The sequence below is a fragment of the Schistocerca piceifrons genome, chromosome 8, assembly GCF_021461385.2.
Source record: "Schistocerca piceifrons isolate TAMUIC-IGC-003096 chromosome 8, iqSchPice1.1, whole genome shotgun sequence".
Classification (NCBI taxonomy): domain Eukaryota; kingdom Metazoa; phylum Arthropoda; class Insecta; order Orthoptera; family Acrididae; genus Schistocerca; species Schistocerca piceifrons.
Window position 1 is genome coordinate 418672394 of NC_060145.1, and position 20760 is coordinate 418693153.

Consider the following 20760-nt stretch of genomic DNA (forward strand, 5'->3'; position numbering starts at 1 on the left):
TGTCTGACAGGACAGAACCCATACGTACCCTGAACTGTCGATCCATTAAAAAAGAACGAATAAAAAGAGGGAGGCGACAACGAAGGCCCCATGTATGCATGGTGCGGAGAATGCCCGCCTTCCAACAGGTGTCGTAAGCCTTCTCCAAATCAAAGAACAGAGCCGCGGTCGGGCGCTTCCACAAGAAGTTTTTCATAATGAAGGTCGACAAGGTAACCAGATGGTCAACAGCAGAGCGGCGCCTACGAAATCCACATTGTACATTGGTAAGTAGTCGTTGAGATTCGAGCAGCCAAACCAAAGGAGAGTTAACCATTCACTCCATCACCTTACAGACACAGCTGGTAAGCGAGATGGGTCGATAACTGGAAGGCAAGTGCTTGTCCTTCCCCGGCTTAGGAATCGGCACAACAATAGACTCGCGCCAGCATGCGGGAACATGTCCCTCAATCCAGATGCGATTATAAGTACGAAGAAGGAAACCTTTACCTGCAGGAGAAAGGTTCTTCAGTATCTGAATATGAATAGAATCAGGCCCTGGAGCGGAGGACCGTGACCGGGCAAGTGCATTTTCGAGTTCCCGCATGGTGAAAGGGGCATTATAACTTTCACGATTCGAGGAACGGAAGTTAGGTGGCCTAGCCTCCTCTGCCTGTTTTCGGGGGAGGAAGGCAGGATGGTAATGAGCGGAGCTTGAAACCTCTGCGAAAAAGCGGCCGAAGGCATTGGAGACATCCTCAGAGGCCACAAGGACGTCATTCGCGACCGTCAAGCCAGAAACTGGTGAGTGGACCTTAGTGCCAGATAGCCGGCGCAGGCTACCCCAGACAACAGAAGAAGGAGTAAAACTGTTGAAGATGCTTGTGAAAGCAGCCCAGCTGGCTTTCTTGCTTTCTTTAATAATACAATGGCACTGCGCACGTAATCGTTTATAAGTGATACAATTCGCCACTGTAGGGTGGCGTTTAAAGGTGCGTAAAGCACGTCGACGAGCACATAAAGCGTCTCTACATGCTGCGGTCCACCAGGGGACTGGTACGCGACGTGGAGAAGAAGTAGTGTGAGGGATGGAATATTCAGCAGCAGTGAGAATGACTTCCGTGAGGTGTGCGACCTGACTATCGCAGCTTGTGAAGATTTGATCCTGAAAGGTCACCCTGGAAGAGAAGAGCCCTCAGTCTGCTTTGGAGATGTTCCAACTAGTTGAGCACGGAGAGGGGGTATGATGCAGGAGATGGATGACGCACGGGAAGTGGTCGCTCGAATATGTGTCAGAAAGAGCATACCACTCAAACCGGTGTGCAAGTTGGGTAGTACATATAGAGAGGTCTAAATGGGAATAGGTGTGAGATGTGTCCGAAAGAAAAGTAGGGGTGCCAGTATTGAGGGAGACAAGATTGAGCTGGTTGAAAAGGTCTGCTAACAGGGAGACCCTCGGGCAGGATGCTGGAGAGCCCCAAAGGAGATGATGGGCATTGAAGTCTCCAGTTAACAAAAATGGTGCAGGTAGCTGAGCAATAATTTGCATCATGTCTGCCCTGGTAACGGCAGACGACGATGGAGTGTAAACGGTACAAATGGAAAATGTAAAAGTGGGGAGAGTAATTCGGATGGCAACTGCCTGCGGGCCGGTGTGTAATGTGATGAGATCGTAGTAAATATCATCCCGGACCAGCAACAGAACCCCTCCATGAGCCGGAATACCTACCACAGGGGGTAGGTCAAAACGCACAGAGGTGTAGTGTGCCAAGGCAATGTGATCGCATGGGCGTAGCTTCGTTTCCTGGAGGGCTACGACGAGCGGACGGTGCAAGCGGAGCAGCAACTTCAAGTCCTCTCGGTTGGAGCGAATGCTGCGATTATTCCAGTGAATAAGTGCCATCGTGAGAAGAAAAGGAAGATGAAAGAAGGGGTCACCTCGAAGGCCACTGAGGGCCTGGCTCCGAGCGAGCACTGCCGCCGCTATCAGTAGGCGGACAGTCATCGTCCATTGGTTCTATAGGTTCATCGACCATCTCGTTAAGATGGCCAGGAGGAGGAGCTTCCTCCGCTGGTGGACGGCCAGATGTTCGGCTACCAGCGGTGCGGCCAGGCGAAACGGATGACGGCCTGGGGCGGCAACCACTGGGTGGCGCAGGAGAAGAAATGCGCCGTGGCGGAGAAGGAGAACTGTGCTTCCTATGAGCCTTCTTGGAAGGTCGTTTAGTGGAAGTAGTGGTCAACGGCTGGGAGTTCGAGGCACGTAGGATGTCTGCACGGGACGGTTACTTCTTGAAGGCCTGTGCATCTGACTTCTGGGTCTTCGTCTTGGCAGAAGCTGATGAAGGTGCTTGTGTCTGAGGGGTGACGGGAGGAAGAGGAGACGTCGACCGCGCGATCATAGCACTGGCCGAACGGACGACCGTGGTGCTGAAGGTCAGATCGCATGTCTGCGTCGCCACCTCCCTGGTAGTCCAAGGAGAGGCGAGGACAGTGCCGTATTTTCCCGCTGGGAGCAGCGTGGGCTTCCTACTAGCTTGCGAGCAGCCGAGGTGGACACTTTCTCTTTGACCCGAATTTCTTGGATACAGCGTTCTTCCTTGTAGATGGGACAGTCGCGGGAGGACGCTGCATGGTCACCCTGACAGTTCACACAACGAGGAGACGGAGGTGGACAGTCACCCTCAAGGGCATCCCTGCCACAAGACTGGCAAGTGTGATTAAAACGCTGACACTGGTAGCAGCGCGTAGCTGTCGGGACATAGGGGCGAACAGAAATAACCTCGTAGCCCGCTTTGATACGCGACGGCAGCTGAACACTATCAAAGGTCAAGAAAAGTGTCCGGGTCAGTACAAGGTCATTGTTGACCTTTTTCATGACCCTATGGACAGCCGTCACGCCCTGCTCAGCGAGGAAAGACTGAATCTCCTCGTCAGTCAATCCGTCGAGTGATCGAGTATATACCACACCACAAGATGAATTCAAAGTTCCCGGACAGGGAACGTGTACAGGAGTGAGGCCCGAAGCAGTTTTTGTGCCTGAAAGGCGCTCTCAGTTTCTAGTAACAAGGTACCATTATGCAACCTGGTACACGACTTGACAGATCCGGCTATGGCATCTACGCCCTTCTGGATAACGAAAGGGTTGACAAAGGAAAAATCCTTGCCGTCCTCAGATCGAGAAACTATGAGGAACTGTGGGACAGGCGGCAGTACTTTTGGCACTGGTGGCTGGTCAAGTTTCCGTTTATGGGCAGAAGTCGAGAGAGAAGAAGAAGAGAAATCCATTGCGGAGGAACCCTCCCATGATTGCCAGCGTCTCCGATGGCGCGCTCCTCCCTTGTGGGGACCCTCTCAGAGGGCACTCCTGCCTTAGGTGAATGTTTACACCTCAGGTCACACCTCCCGAGAAACAGACGGAGGGACCAATCGGCATGGTCAGAAGGTATCAGCTCACGCAATCACCCCTCCCTGGGCCTGGCCTTTACCAGGGGGTACGTGTGTGCCTTACTTGTCTACCCAGGGCGGGGAATTACGCGTTACCCTGCCACCGGCTACACGTGCGAACGCGTGGGTCTACCTTCAGGCGCGCACAGGGAGGAAGGAAGAAGAGGAAAAAGAAGAGCAAGGAGAAGAAGGCAAGGAGAAGAAGGCAAGGGAAAGAGTAAGGAAGACAGTGAGATGGAGAAGAACAAAGTAAGGAACCAACCAAAGGAAGGAAGAAACGAGAAGAACTGAAAAACCAAAATGACCGCAAATATAGGTCGTGGAACCGTCCGTCTCCGGACGCAGGCGCTAACTACCCCCTCGAGGAGGAGGGACTCCTTTTAGTCGCCTCTTACGACAGGCAAGAATACCTCGGGCCTATTCTAATCCTCGGACCCGCAGGGGGGTGCCGCAACAAAATCGCGAATCGCCGCTGTTAGAAGCATTTGCTGTTTAAGGAGATTTTGCAATAGTTGCTCGACAGTAGCCATGGAACCCTGTGGGTCAATGGTGAAAAGAAAAAATCCACTACCTCGTCACCAATTGTTGTAACGTCAAGTTTAAAACATATATTTCTGAACGAAACAACACATATAAGTCACAGAGTAAGTTGACAAGCAAGACATGTGTACACGTTAGCATTCGAATGAGCACTGAGTCCCAGTCTAGCGGCCGCTGCTCGGCTGGCCGCTTAGGTGGCGCAGCTGCTGCATGGCTGGCAGACAGTGCCACACATAGAGGACGCGTGTAATTGCGCGGCGGCGCTTTGAATGATCGGCGAGTCACTACAAACTTGAAATTATAGATTCACATATTTCCCTGTTCATGTCACATCTGTATAATCTTTCATTGATCGTATCAATGCCAGTTTGTATTGTGATAAATTGTGAAGCTTCGAACATTCATGTGTGCCGCGATAAACTCTTATTGTTATCTTCAATTATAGGCTTAAACTTCTTTGTGCTCTTCTACAATTTTTGAGAACAGTAGGTCTATCCTCGTTCAATATAATCATCCTTTAATTTCATTGTATAATTATGTGAGAAACAGATTATTTTTGAGAATATTTGAACACTTAAAAAATTATATTTTCGTAAGTTACCAGTGCAAGTGTTTTGAATACATAACTTATTTCATAGCAAATCAGTATTCGTGGTTAACAGTTCTGCCAAAGAATACATAACCTCTGTATTTCATTGTATATCAATGTGAATAAATGTGCATGGGGAAAATTTAAGTGTATACCGAAATAATAGGATAATGGGAAATTGAAGTTTTGTATTTGTCCCAGTATACAAGAAACTCAAATCCACCGAGACAGAAATTGAAGCTGCATGTGAGATTGTTTGAGCAAGACCCTATATCAGGGGTGGGCATTAGATGATAATTGGAGCTTTCTGTCATCCACCAGACTCCTCTCCTGATGTAAACAAAAACTTTAGAGAAACCTCTGTTCAACTGTGTATAAGTTCCCCAATCACAGTGTAATCATTGGTGGACACTTTTAATTGTCCAACAATTAATTGGGAAAATTACAGTTTTGTTAGTGGTGGGTGTGATAAGATACCCTGTGTAGTTAGGAACCCCACTCATTATGGGAATATACTGGATCTAATAGCAATAAACAGACCTGCCTCCTTGAGGATGTTCACATCGAAACTGTTATCAGTGACCATGACATGGTGGTGGTAACAATAATTACCACAGTACAAAGGACAGCTAAAACACAAGTATAAAAATATGTGTGTTCAGTAAACTAGATAAAAAATCAGTAGTGTGGTATCTCAACAAGGAACTTGAAACTTTCAGCACAGGGCAGGGGCATGTAAAGGAACTACGGCTCAAGTTTAAAAGAATAGTTGACTAATCATGCATTGGAGAGAGATGTAACCAGTAGAACAGTTCATAATGGGAGGGAATCTCCATACTATACAGTCACTGTAAAGAAACTTATAAAGAAACAGAGATTACTGCATAATAGGTGTAGAACAAAGCATAGGACTATAAATAGAGAGATGCTGAATGAAACAGATTTGGCTGCCAAGCGAGCAATGTGTGATGCCTTCAATGACTACCGCATCAGAATATTGTCAAACGATCTTTCACAAAACCCAAAGAAATTCTGGTCCTATGTAAAGCCTGTAAGGCACTGAAGTTAGTCCCAGTCCCTAGTGAATGAGGCAGGAAGTGACATTGATGGTAGCAAAGCAAAAGCTGAAATGTTTAACACCATTTCCAAATGTTCCAATTTAATCCTCGTACCACTGATAAGATGAATGAATTAAGTATTAGTGTCAGTGCTGTTCCGAAACAGCTGAAATCATTAAAATTGAACAAAGCTACACGGCCTGATGGAATCCCTATCAGATTCTATACTGAATTTATAGCTGAGTTAGCCCCTCTTCTGACTGTAATCTATTGTAGATCCCTTGAACAAAAAAATGTGCCAAGTTCCTGGAAAAATGCAAGGTCACACCCATCTACGAGATGGGTAATCGAAGTAATCCACAAAGCTACCACCCAATGGCCTTGACATTGATTTTTTGTAGGATCTTACAACATATTCTGAGCTCAAAGATAATGAGCTATCCTGAACAGGCTGACCGCCTCAAGGCCATCCAGCATGCGTTTTGAAAACGTCAATCATGTGAAACCCAACTAGCACTTTTCTCACATGACATACTGAAAACTTTGCATCAAGACTGTCAGGTAGATGCAGTAATCCTTGAGTTCCGAAAAGCATTTGACTTAGTACCACACCTACGCTTATTGCTAAAAGTATGATCATACAGGGTATCAAGTGAAATTTGTGACTGAACTGAGGACATTTTGGTAGGGAGGATGCGGTATGTTGTCTTGGATGAAGAGTCATCATGAGATGTAGAAGTAGCTTCAGGTGTGACCCAGGGAGGTGTGTAGGGTCCCTTGATGTCCATGTTGTATATTAATGACCTTGCAGACAATATTAACTGTAAAATTAGGCTTTTTGCAGATGATGCAGTTATCTCTGATGCAACTTGCTTCAAATATTCAGAAGAGTAAAATTGTGCACTTCACAAAATGATAAAACTTAGTATCCTATGGCTATAATGTCAATGAGTCACTGATGCAATTGGCCAATGCATAAAAATACCAGGGTGTAACACTTTGTAGGGATATGAAATGGAATGATCACATAGGCTCAGTCATGGGTAAAGGAGTTGGTAGACTTTGGTTAATTGGAGAACACTGGAGAAGAGCAGTCAACCTACAAATCACATGTGACCGGTTGTAGAATATTGCTCAAGTAAGTGGAACCTGTACCAAACAAGACTAATAGGGGATACTGAACGCATACAGAGAAGGGCAGCACGGATGGTCACAGATTTATTGGTCCATAGGAGAGTGCCACAGAAATACTGAAAGAACTGAAATGGAAGACTCTTGGTTAAAAAAAATACACTACAGTTTCCTACACATCGATCACACAGGGATCATAAGGATACAATTACAATAATTACTGCACACACACAGAGGCACTCAATCAATCATTCTTTCTGCAATCCACACATGAATGGAACAGGAAGAAACCCTAATAACTAGTACAGTGGGATATGCCCTGCTGTGCACCTCATGGTGGTTTGCGGAGTGTAGCTGTGCATGTAGATGTAGATCAGTAAAAACAATGTTTTCTGAGTGTGTAGAGTAAACATTGCCAGAACGGTGAATTGGACAGGGTAGAAAAGAAGAGAGGGTCAGTGAAGAACAATAAACGTGATTAAAATTTAAAGTAAAAGTCTTACAATACCCAGCAAAACATCTGACCTGTTTTGGTGCTAGCCCACACAAAGTGATTACAATCTTGCTGCTCTTGGAGGGTAAAGCTGAAATAAATAAATAATTAAATAATCTAAAGGGTTAAAAAAAACTGTCTGCCCCTACTATATGTTTAATATCATGAACGTAGTATACTAGACAGAAAATGAGAAGGAATTGTGTTATCCATTAAAGAAACAAACAACTTTATCCCAAATGGGGACCATAAATAGCACAGCTGGAATGATCTGGAAACAGGTGTATGAAATATAATCAAAAGTGAGAAAAAGCACAGACTTGACTAATATTGTAACTTCTTGCCATATTAAAACTGTGTGCTGGACCAGGACACAAACCCAGGACCTTTACATTTCACAGGCAAGTGCTCCACTGACTGAGCTACCCAAGTGCAATACACAACCTGTCCTCGCTGCTTAATTTCTGCCAAAGTCCTTCCAAAGACTGTGGCTAAGCCATGTCTCCGCAATATCCTTTCTCCCAGAAGAGCTAGTCCTGCAAGTTTCGCAGCACAAATTCTGTAAAGTTTGGAAGGTAGGAGATGAGGTACTGGTGGAAGTAAAGCTGAAAGGATGGGTCTGGAGTTCAGCTTGGTACCTCAGTCAGTGGAGCACTTGCTCACAAAAGGAAAAGGTTCCTGGTTTGAGACCCGATCCGGCATAGAGTTTTAATCTGTAAGGAACTTTCATTCAGTGAACACTCTGCTGCAGAGTGAAAAATTCATTCTGTACACTAATATTTGTCTTTATATCTTTGCCACTCTGATGTTACCTATTGTGGTTACAGTCACTATGGGACACTCACATATTATTTTCCCACTGACTAATACATGGCAGTGCCACTCATTTCATTACTATGTGTCCAGTTGTACACTACAGTGTGAATCTGTTGCTATAGATTGCTGCCCAACCGTTTGCAATAATTTTACATAATCGTATTTGGCGTATCGTTGTTATATCTCTGATTATTAGTCATGGAACTTCACACACTATTAAATGGTAAGCTTATCATTGGTCATATTGACAAGCACTACCATCTGAATTTCTTATATAACTTTTGTCAATTTTAGGGCTCTATTTTGCTTGACGTAGTTTTGCAGTAAAAGAAAATTGCAGACAACTTCTCTTTTCCCCACTGTGCCAGAGCTCTTCCTCCTCCTCCTTCTCCTGCCCCCCCCCCTTTTTTTTTACTGGAGCAGGTTATTCTCTGTGCCCATAGAACTGCATATATTTTAAAAAATTATTTCATTTTAACTTCCCTGTAGCCTTGTTAAAGAAGTTGAGTATTTTTTTCAGAAGGCCACATAGGTTACATTACTCCTTTCAAAGAAATAGAACAAAGGTGTTTTCTTCACTGGAAGGATCAAAAGGCAAATATGAACACAAGGAGTGAACACACAAAAAATGTAGCATGACACATTACTCTTCTTCTGCAAATGAATAAAGGGTACCATATAGGTACACCTGAAAGATAACAAAATTGTGTGAGCTCTCCAGAGTAGTCCCCAAACCAACAAAAAATACAAAAAACACTACATATTTTCTCTCTTTCTCTTCTTGTCTGCTTCCAATGAAGGTCTTGTCCTCTGACAGTCTTTTTGTTGTATCTATCTGCGACTCAGCATCACCACTATGTAATGAGTAGCAACTATCCTTTTCACAATATTGTAATTATTTGTAAAGATTATGAATAGAAAATAACATCACTTGTCAAAAATCTGTATACTTAATGTACATGTTTGTGATTTGTTTTACCTTTCTCTTTCCTTTCAGTTTTGCATCAGGCGTACGTTTCTTCTCCTGTTTGAATGATTCTTTCTCTCTCTGCTTCCGGACCTCTTCCATACTGTTAAAATGATACACACACACAATATTTAGTAGGAGGCAGAAGGGAAAAAAAAGTAATGCTCCTAATAAACACTCCATTATATGCAAAATTGGTATTACAATTATATAGCAATTTTACAGTATTAAATGAAAATACTAAAATTACAGTAAAAAAAAGTCCTGCCACACTGAAATATAAATAGCTTTTATTTCTCCGAAATGTTTCCCTCTAATGGCATGTAGTAGTACAAGCAAATGCATTGCTTATGTTTTGTTAAAATATGGTTTTTGATGATGACTGTAGCAGTATTAAACAGAATCTTGAAACTAGCAATGATGTTCCCTGAATGCCTGCCAAGCATGAAGCACCTTTCAGTGGCTCATAATGGCTGCATACTTGTTAGAATCTAAAATTATCAGTTCCTATTCAACTTCTACATCTCAAAACTTTTGCTGGCTGGGATGTGATATCAGAAAATGGTGTGTTGTGTATAAAGTAAAAGATCTGTATTTCAAAGAGTGACACAGACAGTTAAAAACAATCATTGTGGCAACGGAAAGCACTTGGTGGAATACAAATAATGGAATGAGTAAAGATAACAATAGTTAACTTCTGAACTTTGAAAGAATTTACAATGAGTCTACAACAGCAGGTCACAATAAACTGAAATTATATCTGGTATTTATATGTATGTAGGAAGTACTTGCTTTAACCACAAGTGGGCTTAGTGCTGATCCTTCCCCCATAATTTTGTCATACAGTTTATAGGTGAACCAAAACAGGATGCCTTTTATTTTAATGAAGGGCCATTTTCAATGCATCTCGCCATCTCACTAAATGTCACCTTAAATGCCAACCTGTTCGCAACAGATCTGGTAACTTATCACTGCTGAGCAGCATGTTGCACATGCGAACAATCTTATTATTTCCCAGTGCCTTTGACTAAATGACTCAGTTGTGATACGGAACTACATACTGTTTCTTCAAGATGATTTTTCGGAACACCCCCTCTAAGTGCTAATGTTCAGTCATTGCTACCATAAAAAAGGTAAATTGCAAATTACTTGTATAATGCACTCATTACTCAGCAATTTAAGTGGTATTTGACTGATTCTGACACAGTCCTCTATATGGATAATTTGGTAGTATGTGTTTTCAAGGTAGTAAAACAGTCACAGCCTTTCCTCATGAGAACCCAAAGGGCAAAAGTCGTAGCTATTGTTCTATAGAGTGAGCACTTCCATTGCTATTAGCATTAAATCTAGGAGAAACAGTATCACTGTGTGTGGCATACGGGGCATAGGTTTGTATTTTGTACAGTACAATATTATTAACTAATAACATTTACTGAAAAATTCTCACAATTTGAAATTCCATTATCTCTCTTGTTGCAGCACAATGTGTTTCAGTCGGATGAAAGGACACAATACCAGAAATACGAATATCAATTCATTTAAAATATTGCTGTGGTTCCCAAACTGCCGTATGGAGAACCCTATAGCCTTGTAAAGCTTTGTATGTTTTGTGTGCCTAAATAAAAAGTAAAATTTAAGTACAAATCATTTGAGTGAAGTAATTAATACGCTAAAAATCAGCTATGTGAGTTACCCAGCACTGGGAAACAGTTCTCATGTTACTGTAAATATACTGAGTTGACATTTAAAAAGTAATCACTAAACACAAACCACGTATTTACGGAACCTCGATTGAGTTTTCGGTGTTTCTCAGACTGTAAATTTTGGGATGAGAGTGTAGTTTCATGAACTTTACAAGATAATGTGAATATTATTGATGTGGAATATTTTAAATCAAGATAATGTTTCAACTAACCACTTCTTGTATTTTGCGTCACAGTCTTCCAATGTATCGAGCGTACCCTCATCACGTTCATAGTTTATCCATGCTTGGTAGATGCTTTCCGGCCAATCCTGAACAGAAGACAAAGCTCGTGCAAACATTGAGCGCAGCCTCTTGCGTTCACCGTGTAACCTGCATTAAGATGAAGTTAACTCAAAAGAAACGAAATAAAACAGGCCAATCACAACCAATGAAACCCAACTAACTAAATTTAACACTTCAAGCACAATTTATATGTGGCAGTTTCATCATGCAAAATATAAATGATATGACAACAGAAAATACAGAAACGTTAATTTGTTGTTAGAAGTTCTGAATACTGAGAATAATAGATTTCAAATGCATAAGGTTCTTGATGAATAAGTGAAACACTAATGGACTCTTTAAAATTGTAATGAGGGAGGCTCACATTCTGCTGCTGAGTGGCCAACAGTAAATTACATGAGACCAAAATTACAAGCTTCTAAGACCTTTTACAGTTGTTTATTTATTACAATTACACATACTAGATGTAAAAATATATTTTGTAATAGAAACGTTCCCCTGTTCAGGAAGCACTCTACTTAACATTACATATAGCACATTTAAAATAAGTTGCGACTTTTGACATTTGGCTCACTACAGGGGACACGACACCATTACCCGGGTAACACCAGTAGTGAGCAGGCTTTCCCAACCACACTGCTAACAACTCAGTTGATACAGTACCTCTGTTGCAACACCATGAATAAACAGTGCCACGTGGTGTCACAAATTAGATGCACCTATGTTCGTTAGATCTCATTGTGAAATGGTATTTTTTTGCACTGAAGCATTCTGCAATCGTCAGGTGTTACAAATGAGTATTTTGTGTTTATGTTGCATCAACAATAACAGAGCAGGATATCTGAACAGAAGATATAGAATAAACAAGGTCACTCAAGAACATGTTCATCAGCTATGACAATATCGAGCACCGGAAGGGAAATTATGATCCGTAGACAAGGGCACAAATTTGTGTACTCTGTACACGGTGGTGCTGAACCTTGCATTAGTGACAGTCCAATTTTAAATGTTAAATGAGTGGTAAGCAGAACAGCTGCTGCACTTAACATACATTGATATATATGGCACTGAAAAATGGGAAGGAGAAGGAAAGAATGGAAGATACCAATGATGCAGCAACATGAAGTCGTTCTTTATTAGACAGCCCACCCAAGAAAAGAATCTACAATAGACAGGTTACCAAGGTGAATGTATTCCAGCAGGATGCAATGCGCAGGCATGTATGCTTGTTATCAACAATAGCAATACTGTACTGTACTTTACTTCTTTTCAGTCTCAAAGAAGTGGAGAGTTCATTGGAAGCAGATAGTCACTTCAAAATTGTTTTCATGAGACACTGTTTAGGTGGATGAGACGTCAATTACTGTGCATTACATGTTGACAAAAGGGTGGATGGACTCCACAGGAAAAAGAACAATGAAAGCACCAGTAGGCAAGGGTAGCAGAATAATCACCCTTCATACTGGCTCTACATCTACATAGATACCCGCAAGACACCATACAGTGCGTGGCAGAGGGTACTCTGTACCACTACTTGTCATTTCCTTTCATGTTTGACTCACAAATAGAGTGAGGGAAAAATGACTCTCTATAGACCTCCATATGAGCCCTAATTCAGTTTGAAACTACCAGTAACAAATCTAGCAGACTGCTTCTGAATTGCTTCGATGTCTTCCTGCTCGCGGTTTCATTCCGAACTGTTCATTGCTGTTTCATTCCAGGAAGCGAGGTGACTGTCACGAACATATGAATGCCACAGTTTTCGTGTAGTGGTTTTCTAATGTTCTGCTGCAAAATATTCTTCAAATGAGACAGTAGTAATGGAAAATGGGCTCTACCACTCTGTTGTCCCAACAAAGCAGTGGAGAAAAGCAAATATTTTGCTCTGGGTGCAAACAAATGTTCCATCAGATGAAGTCAAGCCTGGCATGAATAACGTGGAGATAATGGAACTTGTAACACTATACAAGCCAAAGCTCCACACTATCAGGTCGATGAACTGACTGAAGCTAAAGGGCTTAGTGTAGTAATGCTTCTTCTGTATTATGCTAATTTGAATCTGACTGAGTATATATGTGGCAAGAAACAACAAGAATTTTATGATCAAAGATTGAAATGCGGACAAAACAGGCCACTGCAAATGTTACCCACAGGACCTGTCTTGAATTGTCAACCATATGAAGAAGGTAGTAGAGGAGACATGGATTCATGGAGGACTGCTGAAAGAACAAATGGTAATTTCAGCAGCTCCTGTAACAGTTCTAGAGCTGAGAACGAGGATAGTGACTATTCTTCTCTTGGGGTCGCTCTACTTACACTGTAACTGTGAGATTCAGTGACATGACTGTTTCGTTCAGTATTGTCATTTCCTTACCACCAAAGGCCTGGTGGCTGGCTAATGGCCACAACCTGAGGTAGGTGTGATGTTATCGTCAAATGCCGGCACTCGGCACTTGCTGGCAACTACGGTTCAATGCACTCACTCTGTACCAAGCTGTCAAAAGTAACAACTGCAAGCACCACTCTAATCAAGTTTGAAACTAATAAAAGTGACTATTCACAATTTAGTCTATTTTTTTATTATTATTAACATTTTATCTTATTAATCTGTACTGACCTCATTACACTGTATTTCTGACAGATAAACATGGCCACACACTCCCTTTTTGTATCTGATCTGTTCTATGAACTTTTCAGTTTGAACAGACGATTCCATTGTTACTTCCATATAGACCTACTAGTTTTTTGTCTCTAATATTCTTAATGACAACAGAGTTTCCCAAATATTCCCACAAATGCTGAAACTTTGTATTTTCACTGATTACTCCCAATGTGGAACATCAAATTATCAATCTATTCAGTTGAAAAAACAGATGCTGAAAGAGATGTGAGGTGCACTGACTAGCCTGAAAATTCATCGTGCACATCTCATACACAGTGAATGAAAACAAAAGCACTGACAGCAGATCTTCCTGAAAACAAATTTCTCACTCCCATGAATATATGTTAAATTGTTGCTACATAATTTTTAACTGTATAAAGGAGGTCACATTATTGCTATAAATGTTAAAGTTACAATTCTATTATGATATTATTCTTTGAGGAAACACACTTTTTCTTTACCGAGCGAGGTGGCGCAGAGGCTAGCACTCTGGACTCACATTCAGGACGATGACAGTTCAATCCCAAATCCAGCCATCCTGATTTAGGTTTTCCATGATTTTCCTAAATTGCTCCAGGCAAATGCCGGGATGGTTCCTTTGAAAGGGCATGGCCGACTTCCTTCCCAGTCCTTCCCTAATCCGATGAGACCGATGACCTCGCTGTCTGGCCTCCTCCCTCAAACAACCCAACCCAACTTTTTCTTTTTTGTATAATGTATAAAGAATGAAATAGACCATATAAGTTACTCACCTTTCCAAATTGATGTACTCAAGCCACATGGCTGCACTGGAGCTGTGGCCCTGACTGAGTATGTCATTCCACAGCTGTCGAGCTCGTGCCATGTCACCCACACGTCCACCTTCCACACGTGCCCAGTACTGCAATATCTCACAGGCAGGATCACCCTGTAACCCAAAACCTGGAAAAGTGTTTTAGAAGAAACTTGAATTATTACAACCTGTGTCAGGAATATTTAGTAGCTTATAACTGAGGTAACACAATTTCTAACAAACTGGCCGGTCATAATCCTGCACAACTGAGAATGTACTAGACAGTAACAAAGAAAATATATTATATTCTGTCCTATTATATATCTGAAGATGGATGTACAAAACTTGTCGTTTTGTCTGTAAACAATACACCGTATTTCCCCCACAATAAAATTTACATATTATTTGTATTTCGTCTGTGGGACAGCAAAATTATTACCATAACTTCTGAAAAAGACACTGAGAAAATTAATGTTATAGTTTTTTAGGACACTACTGTGCAGAATGGGTGTGCCTACCTCTCTTTATGTATTTCTTCAAAATTAATACACGAGTTACAATTAATCACATTTCAGTGCAGAGCACCATATGCTTAAGTTCCCTCAACACTAAGGGGCCAAAAGACATTGTGCAGGGTAGTCACATAATTTTAATTGATAGCTCAAAAAAATAAAGTTACATAGTTATTTTTTATTTCTTTGTGGGTACATGTCTGTAGTTCTTGCACACATTGAAATCTTCATGCCACAGTACCATACTATGCTGGTACAGGGGACAAAACAAGATGACACAGTTCATTGGTAAAGTGGAGTATCATGTTTATTATCCATAATCATGTATGCTTTTACAGCTTTGAATTTTTCCTCCAGCCATCTCTGCTTTCCTATTTCGCACTTCTCGTCAGCTTTATTTCTAGGACACTTATATTCCCTTTTGTCTGCTTCATTTCGTGCATTTTTATATTTTATCCTCTCATCATTTAATTTCAATATTTCATGTGTTATCTAAGTATTTCTACTAGGGGTTGTCTTTCTGCTTATTTGATCCTCTGCCACCATCACCGCATTGTCTTTCTTTCCCATGGCTTAGTCAAAAGTTGCCTACGGCTCCCTCTGAAACTCTTAAGAACATCTGATTTGTTCAAATTACCCTAATCCACTCTCCTTAATTTTCTATCTTTCTGCAACGTCTTCACTTTAAAATCTTATTTCTACATGTCTCTCTTATTATTACATAATCCATCTGAGACCTTACGGTGTCTTCAGGCCTCCCCCACATATACAATTTTCTTTCTAAACTAAGGGTTAGCAATAATTAAATTGTGCTCTGTGAAAAATTTACCAGATAGCTTCCCCTTTCATTCATTCCCCAGTCCATTTTCTACTGCACTTTTTCCTTTTCTTTCTTATATTTAAATTCCAATCTCCCAGCATAATTAAATTCTCATCTTCAGTAAAGAGATGAATAATTTCTTATAACCCATATATACACACGCACAAGAGCTTTTGCAACCCACGGTTGTGATGTAACTTACCAAACGAAAGCGTTGGTATGTTGATAGCGGCACTAACAAACACAAACACACACACAAAATTCAAGCTTTCGCAACCCACGGTTGCTTCATCAGGAAAGAGGGAAGGAGAGGGAAAGACGAAAGGATGTGGGTTTTAAGGGAGAGGGTAAGGAGTCATCCTTCCCCCTTTCCTGATGAAGCAACCGTGGGTTGCAAAAGCTTGAAATTTGTGTGTGTGTTTGTGTTCGTTATTGTCTCTATCAACATACCAATGCTTTCGTTTGGTAAGTTACAGCATCTTTGTTTTTCGATATAATTTTCCCCCGTGGAATGATGACATCTGTCCTTTTTTCCCCCTAAGGTAAGTCTTTCCGCTCCTGGGATTGGAATGACTCCTTACTCTCTCCCTTAAAACCCACATCCTTTCGTCATTCCCTCTCCTTCCCTCTTTCCTGATGAAGCAACCGTCGGTTGCGAAAGCTTGAATTTTGTGTGTATGTTTGTGTTTGTTTGTGTGTCTATCAACATGCCAGCACTTTCGTTTGGTAAGTCACATCATCTTTGTTTTTATATATATATTCATCTGTGGAGCTACTAGGTATGTACACTTCTACTACTGTGGTGGGTCTTGACCTAGTGTCTGTGTTGTCTACAGCAATGCACCCATAGTGCTGTTTAAAAGTGCATAAACAATAAAATTCAGGTAATATGGTCCACACATAACTTGTGAAACTCGGAAATGGAACAAACATTGAACAATAATTATAATCAGACAATATATCATACAATTATATTGAATTTTCAGAAGAGACCTGTTTTTCCTTTCAGCAGTGGGATCATTAGAGATGGAGCCCAAGCTCAGATTATGAAAGGATAAGGAAGGAAACTGGCCATGCCCCATTCAACGCAACCATCCTACCACTTGCCTGGAGCAATTTAGGGAAATCATGGAACACCTAACTCTGGGTGGCTGTAAAGAAATTTGAACATTTGCCCCCCCCCCCCCCCTCTCTCTCTCTCTCTCTCTCTCTCTTTCTCTTTCTCTGAATGCAAGTTCAGTATGCCGACCACAGTACCATTTCACTCAGTAGAGACAAAATAGATAATATTTTTCAGCGTGTCTAAATTCATGCCCCCCCCCCCCCCCCCCATGAACCATAGGCCTTGCCGTTAGTGCCTCAGCGATACAGATGGCCGTACCGTAGGTGCAACCACAACGGAGGGGTATCTGTTGAGAGGCCAGACAAATGTGTGGTTCCGGAAGAGGGGCAGCAGCCTTTTCTGTAGTCGCAGGGGCAACAGTCTGGATGATTGATTGATCTGGCCTTGTAACACTAACCAAAACAGCCTTGCTGTGCTGGTACTGTGAACGGCTGAAAGCAAGGGGAAACTACAGCCATAATTTTTCCCGAGGGCATGGAGCTGTACCGTATGGTTAAATGATTATGGCGTCCTCTTGGGTAACATATTCCGGAGGTAAAATAGTCCCCAATTCAGATCGCTGAGCGGGGACTATTCAAGAGGACATCGTTATCAGGAAAAAGAAAACTGGCGTTCTACGGATCGGAGCGTGGAATGTCAGATACCAAAATCGGGCAGGTAGGTTAGAAAATTTAAAAAGGGAAATGGATAGGTTAAAGTTAGATATAGTGGGAAATGGTGAAGTTCGGTGGCAGGAGGAACAAGACTTTTGGTCAGGTGAATACAGGGTTATAAATACAAAAGCAAATAGGGGTAATGCAGGTGTAGGTTTAATAATGAATAAAAAAAATAGGAGTGCGGGTAAGCTACTACAAACAGCATAGTGAACGCATTATTGTGGCCAAGATAGACACAAAGCCCATGCCTACTACATAGTACAAGTTTATATGCCAACTAGCTCTGCAGATGAAGAGAAAATTGATGAAATGTATGATGAGATAAAAGAAATTATTCAGGTAGTGAAGGGAGACGAAAGTTTAATAGTCATGGGTGATTGGAATTCGAGAGCAGGGAATGGGAGAGAAGGAAACATAGTAGGTGAATATGGATTGGGGGCAAGAAATGAAAGAGGAAGCCGTCTGGTAGAATTTTGCACAGAGCATAACTTTATCATAGCTAACACTTGGTTTAAGAATCATAAAAGAAGTTGTATACATGGAATAATCCTGGAGATACTAGGAGGTATCGGTAGATTATATAATGGTAAGACAGAGATTTACGAACCAGGTTTTAAATTGTGAGACATTTCCAGGGGCAGATGTGGACTCTGACCACAATCTATTGGTTATGAGCTGTAGATTAAAACTGAAGAAACTGCAAAAAGGTGAGAATTTAAGGAGATGGGTCCTGTAGAAACTGACTAAACCAGAGGTTGTACAGAGTTTCAGGGAGAGCATAAGAGAACAACTGACAGGAATGGGGGAAAGAAATAAAGTAGAAGAAGGATGGGTAGCTCTGAGGGATGAAGTAGTGAAGGCAGCAGAGGATCAAGTAGGTAAAAAGACGCGGGCTAGTATAAATCCTTGGGTAACAGAAGAAATATTGCATTTAATTGATGAAAGGAGAAAATATAAAAATGCAGTAAATGAAGCAGGCAAAAAGAAATACAAACGTCCCAAAAATGAGATCGACAGGAAGTGCAAAATGGCTAAGCAGGGATGGCTAGAGGACAAATGTAAGGATGTAGAGGCTTATCTCACTAGGGGTAAGATAGATACTGCCTACAGGAAAATTAAAGAGACCTTTGGAGAAAAGAGAGCCACTTGTATGAATATCAAGAGCTCAGATGGAAACCCAGTTCTAAGCAAAGAAGGGAAAGCAGAAAAGTGGAAGGAGTATATAGAGTGTCTATACGAAGGCAATGTACTTGAGGACAATATTATGAAAATGGAAGAGGATGTAGATGAAGATGAAATGGGAGATGTGATACTGCGTGAAGAGTTTGACAGAGCACTGAAAGACCTGAGTTGAAACAAGGCCCCGGGAGTAGACAACTTTCCATTAGAACTACTGACAGCCTTGGGACAGGCAGGCCTGACAAAACTCTACCATATGGTGAGCAAGATGTACGAGACAGGCGAAATACCCTCAGACTTCAAGAAGAATATAATAATTCCAATCCCAAAGAAAGCAGGTGTTGACAGATGTGAAAATTACTGAACTATCAGTATAATAAGTCACAGCTGCAAATTACTACCGCAAATTGTTTACAGACGAATCAAAAAACTGGTAGAAGCCGACCACGGGGAAGATCAGTTTGGATTCTGTAGAAATGCTGGTACACGTGAGGCAATACTGACCTTACGACTTATCTTAGAAGAAAGATTAAGGAAGGTGGCAGGGTAAATTACTGGGAGCAAAAGGCTATTTACAATTTGTACAGAAACCAGATGGCAGTTATAAGAGTCGAGGCGCATGAAAGGGAAGCAGTGGTTGAGAAGGGAGTGAGACAGGGGTGTAGCCTCTCCCCGATGTTATTCAATCTGTGTATTGAGCAAGCCATAAAGGAAACAAAAGAAAAATTCGGAGTAGGTATTAAAATCCACGGAGAAGAAATAAAAACTTTGAGGTTCGCCGATGACTTTGTAATTCTGTCAGAGACAGCAAAGAACTTGGAAGAGCAGTTGAACAGTATGGACAGTGTCTTGAAAGGAGGATATAGGATGAACATCAACAAAAGCAAAACGAGGATAATGGAATGTAGTCGAATTAAGTCAGGTGATGCTGAGATTAGGAAATGAGATGCTTAAAGTAGTAAAGGAGTTTTGCTATTTGGGGAGCAAAATAACTGATGATGGTCGAAGTAGAGAGGATATAAAATGTAGACTGGCAATGGCAAGGAAAGTATTTCTGAAGAAGAGAAATTTGTTAACATCGAGTATAGATTTAAGTGTCAGGAAGTCATTTCTGAAAGTATTTGTATGGAGTGTAGCCATGTATGGAAGTGAAACATGAACGATAAATAGTTTGGACAAGAAGAGAATAGAAGCTTGCGAAATGTGGTACTACAGAAGAATGCTGAAGATTAGATGGGTAGATCACATAACTAATGAGGAGGTACTGAATAGAATTGGGGCGAAGAGAAGTTTGTGGCACAACCTGACAAGAGGAAGGGACCGGTTGGTAGGACATGTTCTGAGGCATCAAGGGTTCACAAATTTGGCATTGGAGGGCAGCGTGGAGTGTAAAAATCTTAGAGGGAGACCAAGAGATGAATCCACTAAGCAGATTCAGAAGGATGTAGGTTGCAGCAAGTACTGGGAGATGGAGAAGCTTGCACAGGATAGAATAGCATGGAGAGCTGCATCAAACCAGTCTCAGGACTGAAGACCACAACAACAACAATAACAACAACAAATTCATGTAATTATTGTTGGAATGTTCCATAAATGTTCATAAGCAGATATGCTGGTGATAAAGTTTCTAATCTTTGCAGTCAAGACAGAATCAAATCAAATTTGTTACTGCAGAAAGGGTATAAATGAAGAACTTCAATCCTTTGCAATGGGCAAAAATGAAGAAAAGTTGATTGATGAGCCAATAAAAGACTCATACAACAGCACAAAGACTTGACTAATTTTCAAACTACAGACACGCTCATTCTGCAAGCCACAATACAGTGCATGGTTTGACAGCACAATGTACCACTGCTAACCATTCTTTTTCCTCTTTCACTCGCAAATGGACCAACAGAAAAATGATTATCTATATATCTCTGCATAAGACGTAATTTCTCTCATTTTGAGTTCGTAGCCCTAATACAATGTTGTGTATGTTGGGGGAGGGGATAGAATCATTCTGCTGGCAGTCACAAATGCCATTTCC

At 41.5% G+C, this 20760-nt stretch overlaps 1 protein-coding gene across 1 annotated transcript in view; it reads right to left on the reverse strand.

Annotated features, from left to right (window-relative positions):
- The window catches only part of LOC124711291 (squamous cell carcinoma antigen recognized by T-cells 3), a 92175-nt gene that overhangs the window by 37735 nt on the left and 33680 nt on the right, over window positions 1-20760 (reverse strand). Inside the window, exons 8-10 of the mRNA XM_047241295.1 lie at window positions 14422-14590; window positions 10936-11094; window positions 9033-9123 (exon numbers count right to left, since the gene is read on the reverse strand). Of these exons, the coding sequence (XP_047097251.1) occupies window positions 9033-9123; window positions 10936-11094; window positions 14422-14590 (419 nt within the window). The remainder of the gene's footprint in view (window positions 1-9032; window positions 9124-10935; window positions 11095-14421; window positions 14591-20760) is intronic.